The sequence below is a fragment of the Chiloscyllium plagiosum genome, chromosome 15, assembly GCF_004010195.1.
Source record: "Chiloscyllium plagiosum isolate BGI_BamShark_2017 chromosome 15, ASM401019v2, whole genome shotgun sequence".
Lineage (NCBI taxonomy): Eukaryota > Metazoa > Chordata > Chondrichthyes > Orectolobiformes > Hemiscylliidae > Chiloscyllium > Chiloscyllium plagiosum.
The window spans coordinates 8,296,200-8,308,189 of NC_057724.1; the positions used below are offsets into that span (position 1 = coordinate 8,296,200).

At 42.2% G+C, this 11,990-nt stretch overlaps 1 protein-coding gene across 1 annotated transcript in view; it reads left to right on the top strand.

The window, feature by feature from the left end:
* LOC122557080 (sodium- and chloride-dependent neutral and basic amino acid transporter B(0+)-like) overlaps positions 1 to 11,109 on the top strand; it is a 37,075-nt gene extending 25,966 nt beyond the window's left edge. Inside the window, 6 exon segments of the mRNA XM_043704370.1 lie at positions 1,071 to 1,196; positions 3,287 to 3,405; positions 7,955 to 8,054; positions 8,866 to 8,975; positions 9,072 to 9,242; positions 10,364 to 11,109. Coding sequence (XP_043560305.1) covers positions 1,071 to 1,196; positions 3,287 to 3,405; positions 7,955 to 8,054; positions 8,866 to 8,975; positions 9,072 to 9,242; positions 10,364 to 10,489 — 752 coding nt within the window. The 3' untranslated portion in view covers positions 10,490 to 11,109.
* Positions 11,110 to 11,990: the final 881 nt, after the last annotated feature.

Here is an 11,990-nt window from a genome sequence, read left to right on the forward strand (position 1 = left end):
GGCCACTGCAGCGGACAGCTGAAACTGACAACCGGGAGCGGCAGGGACAGGCCACTATAAATGCCGGAGGAAACACCACAGAAGCGCTTCACAGGAGGCTCCCAAGCACTGAGGATGTCACCTAGACAGGGGACGAAACGTGTGCAACAAAAACTTCCAGCTCGGCGAACAGAACCACAGCAACGAGCACCCGAGCTACAAATCTTCTCACAAACTTTGAATCTGTTAAAATATTTCTGACTCATGATGTAATTTTTTGAGTTTCTCAACCTCGTATTATCTACTCTCTGAAAGGAAACACAAAATTAATGTGTTTTTTTGTATTGCACCATTCAGGACTGATGTACAAGAAACCAAACTTGGAAAGTGAGCACTAATTTATACAGCATGAGAAGAGATTGGTGGTAATGTTGTTGACAGCAGGAGCTGTTAGCTGTCAATCTTAGCTGGAAATACTTGAACCAGACAGATAGACTGGTTAGGGTGTTGTCATGGGGAATACTGTGGGGATTGACAGTCTCCATCACCCTTTCCTCACTGGAAAGATTACCATGTCTGGCTATATTCCTTTTGGTGATATAAAAGAGGGTCACATATTTTATTTTAATGTTCCATGCATTCCCCATAAGACTATTTTGCATGATATCAATTTGAACAATTAGAGTTGACTTGCTTGATTGGCAGTTAACAGTTTCTGGTGTATCTCCATGCTGTGCATTGGCCAACCAAACAGTAATATTTTCTCATGTGATAGAAAACTGGTGTTCCCTAACCAACTTTGGTTTCTTGCATTTCAGTCCTGATCCGGGCAAGACAAAAACCTTCAAATTTGAGTCCCTTTTAGATTCGATATTTAATTTCTGTATCGCAGAAGTGAAACTTCTGTCAAGAAACAATAATACTTTGAAAAAAACATTCTTTCAGTTCCATTACACATATACTGTGCAAAATGTGATACATTTCAACAAAAAAACTTCTTAATTAATTATTGTGTTAAACTTAAAAAAAAAGAAACAGTTTGTGAATTACTGTTTTAAGTACAATTAGTTGACTATTTCAATTGTATCTAGGTTTCGGTTTGGCTTTCATTGCCTACCCAGAGGCCCTTGCACAGTTGCCTTGGGCACCTTTATGGGCCATGTTATTTTTCTTCATGCTGATCACTCTAGGACTCAGCAGTCAATTTGTAGCTGTAGGTAAGAACAATATTACTTTACATCCTTTCCACTTTGATTAAAAGGGAGCTATTGCGGTCTAGCCTTTGAGTCTGCACAGGAACCCAATGCTGCACATATTACACAGGGTTAGTATTAGGATTAGGGGAGTTTGGCCCAGCTAAGGATGCTGCTTACAGCAAAATGGCACATTGCCAGGGAATCACTGTCAACATTATAAAGGGGACTTGTAACAAACTTAATATAACCTCAACTGGGGTTATATCTATTTCAGACCCAGGTTCTGAAGCTCCATATACAAGATTCACTGATATGGAAGGTGTCTCACTTCTCTCCTACAGTATGCCAATTCAGTACGTACTTTACTGGCTGTTTGCATGTTTACAAATAAGCTCAGAGGCAAAAACATTTCTAGGCCGGTGGAAGAACCAAGATCTTGCATTTATCATAACTACTGGATATCGCAAGGCATTGAAATGCCTGTGAACTGTAATGTAGGAAACAGCATTGGTGTAATGTAGGAAATATGGTGGCTAACTCAAAAACTGCAAAACCCAGCAGCAATATGGAAAAAGACCAGATGATGTATTTTTTTCATGTTGATTGACAGGTATCTCCCATGTCTATTTTCCAAGTAGGATAATGAAATCTTTGACATTCACCCAAACAGGCAAATGTGGACTCGATCTTGACATCACATTTGAAGATGGTATTTCCTAAAGTGCAGCCCTTCTGCAGTATTGTATTAAAGTAATTTTTGTGTTCCAGCCCTGTGTGAGAAACACTGGTTAGTGATTGTTGCTGACAGACTTATGGTGCAGTGGGTAATAAACCTATCGCTGTGCCACAGGCTCCAGATTTAAATGCCACATTGGGAGCTGTTGGTATTATTACCCTTAATGTGCTTTGAAACTTTGTACATATTAGTCCGCATAACACATACTACAGAGAAGACAGACAGGAGGCTGGAGGAGCACAGCAAGCCAGGCTGCATCAGGAGGTGGAAAAGTCGACATTTCAGATCGAGACTCTTCATCAGCATGGGGGAGAGGGAAGGGAGCTCAGAAATAAATAGAGGGAGGGGTATGGGGTTGGGGCTGGGGGAAAGGCAGATAGGATAGCGACAGGTTGATGCAAGTAGGGGGTTATTGTGATAGGTTAGTGGGAAGGGTGGAGTGGATAGATGGGAATGAAATTGGGCTGGCAAGGTCAGGTCAAGGAGACAGGGAAGAGAGTAGGGGCTGGACATGGGACGAGGTTGTCTCTAACCAAGTTTATACCTAATTTGCAATTTTTTTGTCTCTAAGTTTACACCCTTTCTAGTCCTGCCTCTTCCCTTCCATTCTATTAACTTCTCTATCTCCCCACCCCCAACTTTATCCTGTGTTCAGCCCTTACTCTTCAATCCTCCTCCTTGACCTGTCCCTCTTCCTTCCCACCTATCCACTCCACCCTTCTCACTGACCTATCACAATACTCCCCTACCTGCATCCACCTATCACTATCCCACCTACCTTTCCCCAAGCCCCACCCCCCTCCCTCTATTTATTTCTGAGCTTACTTCCCCCTTCCCCCATCCTGATGAAGAGTCTTGATCTGAAATGTCGACTTCTCAACCTCCTGATGCTGCCTGGCTTGCTGTGTTCCTCCAGCCTCCTGTTTGTCTACATTGGATGCCAGCCTGTGCAGTTTTGTTTTGCCACATACCCCAGAGACACAGGTTCTTATTGAAACTGATGTCTTGAAGTTCATTAACAATGCTATCTGTTTATAATCCTACAATTCCAGAGTTACATACATGACCTGGGTTTTGTACTTATGGATATTACCGTGGGTTATATGCACATAATTGATTGACTGAACACATTACCCTCACTACACTCCCTTCAAGACACAGTAGCTGAAGATGAAGTGGGTCCCTTTATACTGAATATCACATATTGTGCAGATAGTTTAAAGTACATCTCTGTCAGGTCTGGAATTGTACCAGATTACAACAGTCCTATCTGTTCTTTGGTCTGGGGAGTTATGGAGTTATTGGGTGAGAGGGAGGGGACATTTGTTCCCTAGGACCACAAAGCTGATTAATATTTGACTGTTAATTTCACCAGAAGCCATTATAACCTCATTGCTGGACCAGTTCCCTACATTTCTGCGATCAAAGCGTCTTTCTGTGACAGCTGGTGTATGCTTGGTGATGTATCTCCTCAGTGTCCCATGTGTGACACAGGTTTGTCATCTTTTGGTATTTTAGCTTTGATTTCACATGCAGCTGTCATTAGGTTGATGCCTTTCACAAAGTGAAGCCCTTGTATTTTAGTCGTCTTCTTTTCTCCACCCACTTCAGTGTTATGAAGTGCTGTAAGAGGCTGATGATCCTTATTCAATACAGAGCCTGGGTAAAGAACTAAAACTCATCTCTAAGTGTCCTTCAGCAGATATCAGTGAGCTGAAACATTGCAGTCCTCATGGTGTAGATACCTCCAGAGTGCTACAGAATGCCACAAAATTACAGAATATTGATCCAGTAACAATGAAGGAAGGGCAATATACTAAGAATTTTTTTAAAAAAAAACTACATTGGGCCATTCAACCCATCCACTCTGTTCTAAAATGCAATAAAATTACGGTTGATGTAATCATGGCCTGCTCTCAATTTTACAGCTCTCAACTTTGTAACTTTAGTCTCCTTTTAGTGTTAAAATTCAACCTAATTTAGCCTTCAATATACTCAAATGACTTAGCTTACACTTCTTTTTGGGGATAGTGAATGCCAAAGATTAATAGCCTTCTGGGGTGAAGAAATTTTCTTTTTATCCATTCAAAGGTGTCACTAGCTAGGCCAGCAATTATGACCATCGCTAGTTGTCCTTGAGAAGGTGATGGGAAGCTAGGGAAGTGATTGTTGGGCCTCTTACTGATTTCAAAGACATCTGGATGGATGGGTAAATGAATAGGAAGGGATTGGAGGGATATGGGCCAAATGCTGGCAAATGGTCTTAGATTAATTTAGGATACCTGGTCAGCATGGACAAGTTGGACCGAAGGGTCTGTTTCCGTGCTGTATATCTCTGTGATTCTGAGTGAGACAATGGCTGAGTGAGTTCACTGGGAATGTGATTCAAAGTGGGAATATAGTGTAAAGAGCGACAGAGCAGCTTGAAGTAAGGTCTACTGCGAGATTTAAAGCCTGAAGAGTGAGTGATTAATGGCAGAGGATGAAAGACACAGATCAAGAGGTCTACCTGTAGTAAGAGCAGAGGCAGAACACTGTAACAAAAAAAAAGGGGGAAAGTGAATTGGTGAGTCAGATTGGTGATCATTTTTAGTCATTGGTAGTGTTGGGAAACAAACTAATGGCTGAAGAACTGAATAACTACTTTGCATCAGTCTTCACGGTGGAAAACATGAGTAATATCCCAAACATTCAATAGAGTTGAGGGGCAGAGATGAGTACAGTGTCCATGGTCCAAGGCGATGGTGCTAGAAAAATTGAAAGCTCTGAAAGTGGATAAATCACCTGAACCTGATGGACTACACTCTAGAGTTCTGAAGGAGATTACTGAAGAATTAGTGAAGGCTTTAGTAGTGACGTGAGGTATCACTGGAGTCAGGGAGGATCCCAGACGACTGGAACATTGCTAATAAATTGCTAATTTCCCCCCGTTTAAGAAAGAAGTAAAGCAAACGATAGGAAATTATAGGCCAATTAGCCTGACCTATATTGGTAAGATTTTGGAGTCCAATGTAAAGGATGAGATTTCTAAATATTTGAAAGTGCATGATAAAATAGGTCAAAGTCAGCATGGTTTTTCATCAAGGGGAGCTCATGGCTGACAAATCTGTTAAAATTTGTCGAGGAGATAATGAGAAAATTAGACACAGGAGAGCCAGGGACATGATCTATTTGGATTTCCAGAAGGCCTTTGACTACCTCACTGACCTCTTATTTTATAAAGTGCTGCACAGGAGGCTGCTGAGTAAGATAAGGGCCCATGGTGTTAGAGGCAAGGTGCTAGCATGGATAGAAGATTGGCTGTCTGGCAGAAGGCAGAGAGTGGGGATAGAAGGGTCCTTCTCAAGATGGCAGCCAGTGACTAGTGGTGTTCCACAAGGGTCAGTGTTGGAACCACAACTTTTCACTTTGTACATTAATCATCTGGATGAAGGAACTGAGGACATTCTGGCTACGTTTGCAGATGATATACACATAGGTGTAGCAAGTGGTATTGAGGAGGCAGGGAGGTTGCAGAAAGATTGAGACAGGTTAGGAGAATGGGCAAACAAGTGGTAGATGAAATACAATGTGGCAAACTGTAAGGTCATGCACTTTGCTAGGAAGAATAGAGGCATGGACTATTTTCTAAATGGGAAGAAAATTCAGAAATCTGAAGTGCAAAGGGACTTGGGAGTCCTAGTCCAGGTTTTCCTTGAGGTAAACTTGCAGGTTTGAATCGGTAGTTAGGAAGGGAAATATAATATTGTCATTCATCTGAAGAGGACTAGAATATAAAAACAGGGATGCACTCCTGAGGCTCTCTCAGGCTCTAGTCAGATCACATTTAGAATATTGTAAGCAGTTTTGGGGCCCATACCTCAGGAAGGATGTATTGGCCCTAGACCGGGCCCAGAGGAGATTCAGGAGAATGATTCCAGGAATGAAAAGCTTAACACATGAAGAATGATTGAGGACTCTAGGTCTATACTCAATCGAGTTTAGAAGAATGTTGGGGGAATCTGACTGAAACTTACAGAATACTGAATGGTGTGGACAGAGTAGATGTTGGGAAGACCTTTCCATTGGCAGGAGAGAGGAGGACCTGAGGGCACAGCTTTAGAGTAAAGGGAAGACCCTTTAGAACAGAGATTAGGAGAAACTTCTTGAGCCAGAGAGTGGTGAATCTGTGGAATTCATTGCCACAGAAGGCTGTGGAAGCAAGGTCATTGAGTATATTTAAAACAGAGATGGATAAGTTCTTGATTGCCAAGGGGATCAAAGGTTATGGGGAGAACGGGAGAAAATGGGGTTGAAAAACCAATCAGCCATGATTGAATGGTGGAGCAGACTCGATGCGCCGAATGGCCTAATTTCTGCTTCTTTGTCTTATGGTCTTGTTAAAGATTAAATAAAGTCTTCCATTTAAGTTTAGGTCTCTAGCTATTTTTAAATTTCCTGAAAAATAGCTAGGAATGAGATTGGTACTGGTGCTTTACTTCCAAAAGTGGGGGATTCTATAATAGTTAATTAATAACTTCACTAAAATGGAGTGGTGATGGAGGGGATGGGTGATGTGCTTTTGCTGCAGTATGTGGAAAATGCTAGATACCAAGGGTTTTTTTGTAGCTAATATTTACAGCTCATGGAAAGTCAGATCCATGTTAATGAGCTGGAGTCCAAGCTGCATTAGGGATGGGAAAGCTACCTGAATATTTGGTTCCGGAGGTCAATCACACTGCTCAGAGACATTGAAACAGTCACGCTAAGAGACAGTGTAATTTGAGACCTCCTCCTTCCAAATCTGTGACTTCCATCACCTAGAATGACAAGGGCAGAAAATGCTGCAGCAGCTGCAAGTTCCCTGAAAGGCCCACACCATCCTGACATGGAATTGTATTCGCTTTCCTTTAGTGTTACTGGCTCACGGTCTTGGAACTCCCTCCCTAACAGCACTTTCTTCCACAGTACAAGACTCCAGTAATTTGAAAGGGCAGCTCAGCATCTTTTCCAAGGCAATCAAAGATGGGCATTCAATGCTGACCCAGCCTGTGATGCCAACATTCCATGAACAAATAAAAAAAAATTGGTGATTTATTGCAGCATTTTCCTTTCTCCTGTCTCCATGAGCAGAATGCAGAAGAGGATTGACCTTTTTTTACACAGGCCACAGCTCTCACTCCTGCTGCTATCTGGGTCTGGCCTGGCAGGGACTGGTGGAATGGTCTGTTTCTTTGGTCCATTCTGTGCTCTTCCAGGTACGGACCCCACTCAGGAGCTGATTTTATCCACGGGAATCTCAAGATTCTTTCCTAGGAAGTGATGACTGAGCTTGGCTTCCTTCTGCACTATATTTAGGGGTTAGCTTGACACTATGAGACATTATTCTTGGCTTTCAGCACCCATCTGGCCTTTAAATATGGCGCCAGAGGTTTAGAAGCTGGAACATCACAGCAGTAGTGAGCACTTCCATCTCACTCGCTCCCAGATTCACCGAGTGAAACAAGGTGACTGAATGGTTCGCACTGTTGCTTCACCGCGCCAGGGAGTTGGGTTTGATTCTAGCCTGGGGTGACTGTCTGTGTGGGGTTTGCGCATTCTCTCCCTGTGTCTGTGCTGGATTCCTCTGGATGCTACAGTTTCCTCCCACAGTCCAAAGATGTGCAGGTTAAATGGATTGGCCATGCTAAATTACCCACATGATCCAGGGATGTGCAGGTTAGGTGGGTTAGCTATGAGGAATGCAAGGTTACAGGCATAGGGTGGGGGCGTGGGTCTGGGTGGATTGCTCTTCAGAGGGTCAGTGCAGACGTGATGGCCCAAATCGCCTGCTTCCACATTGTAGGGATTGTAAGACTCCGATTGGTTATGAAGATCCAGAGAAGTGGAAGATTGCGCAGAATAACTTCCTCTAAATCATGCCACCATGAAACTCCCTTCCACCACTCTCTGTTAATGTGAATTTCCTGACCTTAGTGTCCCAGGCATTGCTTATTTTGGATGAAGTGTATTTTTTTCAGTTTTCACATACAACTCATTTTCAAATATTTCTTTCTTAATCCAGGCTGGGATCTACTGGATCAATTTAATTGATCATTTCTGTGCTGGATGGGGGCTTCTGGCAACTGCTCTGTTGGAACTGATTACTTTAAACTGGATCTATGGTTAGTAGAATCTGTGTTTCTAAAAGGAATTCAGACAGGCAGTACTTTCTGCCCATCTTTTACTGGTCTAACCCGCTTGGTCTGACTGAGTTGTCATTGGGGTCAGTTCGGCCACAGCCATTTTCCAGCTGGTTGCTGATAGGGATGTTGTACAACCCAAATGGAATGAAATGAGACAATTATCAATCCCTATCAAGGCAAATGAACCAACAGGCAGGTTCTGCTTCAGTTGTCTGCAGGATTTCTTAAGATGGCCGAGAGCCCATTTGCTTTTCTTCATGTTAGGTCAGTGGATTTACTTTGTCGTCCATCATGCCCCCCGTTCTGATAACAGAGGCCTGTCCATCTCAACAAAGATCAGAAACCAGAGCCTCTCCTTGAGTAAGTACTGATTTTGTGGGACTTGTGGACAAATTTTATAGGTAATCAGATAGGTGACAGGGTCGAGAGTGTGGTGCTGGAAAAGCACAGCAGGTCAGGCAGCATCCAAGGAGCAGGAGAATCGATGTTTCCTGATGAAGGGCTTTATCCCAAAACGTTGATTTTCCTGCTCCTTGGATGCTGCCTGACCTGCAGTGCCTTTCCAGCACCACACTCCCGACTCTGATCTCCAGCATCTGCAGTCCTCACTTTCTCCAGATTGGTGACAGGGCAAACTCTGCTCATCCTATTTGAAACCCGGAGTGATCCCTTCTCTGGTTTAACCTGTTCATTAGTGCCGTCCCAAACAAGATGAACTTTGACAATTAACAAACTGCCCTGAAGACAGGACAAAGTGACTGATGGTGTCTCTCTGCTTCCTTGTTCACAGGGCTGAACAGATTCATCAAGGACATTGAAATGATGATTGGGGAAAGGAATTGGCTCTTCTGGCTGTGGTGGAGAGCATGCTGGTTTTTAATCTCACCAAGTTTGCTCGCAGTAAGGAGATGTTACTTCTTTTAATTTTTAAACAGAGAATGAAGTGCAGATAATCATTCTGTTTTTGATATGATTTTATGCCTTCATTTTAAACAGATCATCTTGGTCTGGTCATTAGTAACGTTTGCCCCACCAACATATGGACCTGTTAAATATCCTATCTGGGCAGTAGCACTGGGCTGGTGTATGACCATCTTCTGTATTATATGGATCCCCATTGTGGCCGTAGTGAGAGTTGTCCGAGCCGAGGGCTCCACCTTGTGGCAGGTAAGGAAATACTAAAATAAAATAAGAAACTGCAGATACTGGAAATCTGAAACAAAAGCAGAAATTGTTGGAGAAACTCAACAGGTCTGACAGCATCTGTAGAAAGAAAGTGCAGTTACCATTTCAAGTCCAGTTCTGAAGAAGAGTCACTGAAGTTGAAATGTTAACTCTGATTTCTCTCCACAAATGCTGCCAGACCTGCTGAGTTTCTCCAGCAATTTCTGTTCTTTGAAAGAGAATCTGAATATTTTATCGAATTCTAACTGGACCTTCAATGGGATAGCACTGGAAAGTTGAAGAGATGCCATAAATAATGATTTCTTGTTGTTGTGTGAGGGCTTTAAGACCCCAGAGTAACCTTACGATGAAGTTGTTGAGATACTCCCCAGTGGGCATAAATAGCATCGTGTGGATGGAGATAGGTTAGAGTAACATCAGTGGCATTAAGTACAATTTTGGAAAGACTTCACCCCTACTCTCTCACACATACATGTCACATGCCAACACACAGACATATGTGTGTTTAACGTGCATGTATGTACATGCAAGTGTACATGTACATTGAAATATACAAAATTACAGTAGTAAATGAGACATATGTTCATAATTCCTCTCCATTTGTATGAGAGAATTTTTAAAAAAGTTTAAAATACTGCAATTAATCATAATATGATTGTCAACCAATATGAAAATTACTCTCTTGAATTGGAATTAACTTTATTTTTCAGGAAATTTCTCAGCAGTCCTTCAAATCAATTCTATCCACACGACCTGTTATGAATGTCTCTGGCATTCTTCAAAAATAATTATATCAGTTTTCTCACAAAGTAATTGCAGATTCTATATTAAGTTCCAAGCTGTCAGCTCTCATCCCTCCTATTGCCTACCAGTATGTTCCTCTCAGTTTTTCATCAAGCTAACAGTCAGAAATTTCCTGAGTGAGACCATTCCCTCTTATGAAATTTTGGGACTGCCCAATCCTCTCTCCACACCTTATCTTTTTTATTTCAGTTCCAACTGCAGGATGACCAGATTCGGATCTGGATTTTCTGTCAGTGGAAGTTCAATGATGGATAGAAATCAGGCAGAAATGATGAAACCTTTCAATTTTTCTTTCCTAGAAAATTTCTGCAGCTCCTGATTGGGGTCCGTACCTGGAAGAGCACAGAGGGGAACGATATAGAAGCAAGCTTGATTCTACGGAAGCCCCAAATTGTCTACAACTTCTGGCAACACCTGAGATCTGAAAACTTCTAATATAATTCAAATCACCTTGATGATGTATCACTGATCTGGTATACTCCCTCTGTCACATCAATGTGAGTTTTTCAAGGATAGTCAGCAAGTCAGCTGTGATAATCCAGATATGCTGTATGTCAGTTACTTCCTTGTAACCTGGCATTTCTTTGCCATATGTTTTGTTTCAGTTTCTTTTCAAATCACTTGGGTGCTGTTAAACTATTCTTCTTTTCTTCAGGGTTACGCTTGGATTCTCTTGTTAACTTGTCCCAATGTCGTCTTCATAACTACTGGGTTCCTTCCAGTTCTTGTTGGCATTGGTCGATTGCTTTCGAATTTATTTCTCAACTTTAACTAAATTCTTGGCGGAAACTTTGTAGACGTGGGAATTTATTTCAAATTATTTGGAATAACAACACTTTGCAAGGCTGTTTTTATTTAATAAACCATACGAGATTAAAATATAAACTAAAAAAGCAACAAGATGATGTTGAACTTTTATAAATTATCAGGTTGTAAGTTTTCTCGCTGAGCTAGTAGATTTGTTCTCAGACTTTTGTCATCATGCTAGGTAACATCATTAGTGAGCGCTGGTGTTCTGTCCCACTTTCTATTTGTGTATCTTGGTCTGTTGTGGTGGGTGATATCACTTCCAGTTCTTTTTCTGAGAAGTTGGTAAATGGGGTCCAAATCGATGTGTTTATCGATGGAGTTCTGGTTTGAATGCCAGGCCTTGAGGAATTCCCATGGTGTCTGTGTTTAGCCTGTCCTAGGATGGATGTGTTGTCCCAGCCAAAGTAGTGTCCTTCTTCGTCTGTGTATAAGGATACTAGTAATAGTGGGCCATGTCTTTTGGTGGCTGGTTGCTGCTCATGTATCCTGTTGGCTTGTTTCCTGCCTGTCTGTCCAATGTAGTGTTTGTTACTGTCCTTGCAGGGTATTTTGTATATGACATTCGGTTTGCTGGCTGTTGGTACAGGGTCCTTTAGGTTCATCAGTAGCTATTTCAGTGTTGGTAGTTTTGTGGGCTATCATGATGCCAAGGGGTCAGAGTAGTCTGGTTGTTATCTCTGAGATGTCTTTGGTGTATGGTAGTGTGGCTACAGTCTCTGGGCATGTTGTATCTTCTTGTTTGGGCTTGTTGTTTACGAATTGGCAGACTGTGCTTATTGGGAAAGGAAAGCCCTAGAAGGACTCAGGAAGGACAGAAATATTGTAATCCTACTGGCCGATAAAGGGCACATGACCATCATCCCAAACAGAACACAATACATTGAAACGGCAAACTCACTACTCACAGATACCAACACCTACCAACAGGTGGCAATGTACCCAACTCCACAGCTAGAAAACCATATCACAGCATTGCTGAAGAAACTCCACAAAACAGGCAAAATTAACAAGACAGATCTCCAAAGAACGAAATCTGATCGATCCAACTCAACTTGTTTCTACAGATTACCTAAGGTACACAAGCCAGTGTTCCCCCCCCCCCCCCCCCCCTCAGGC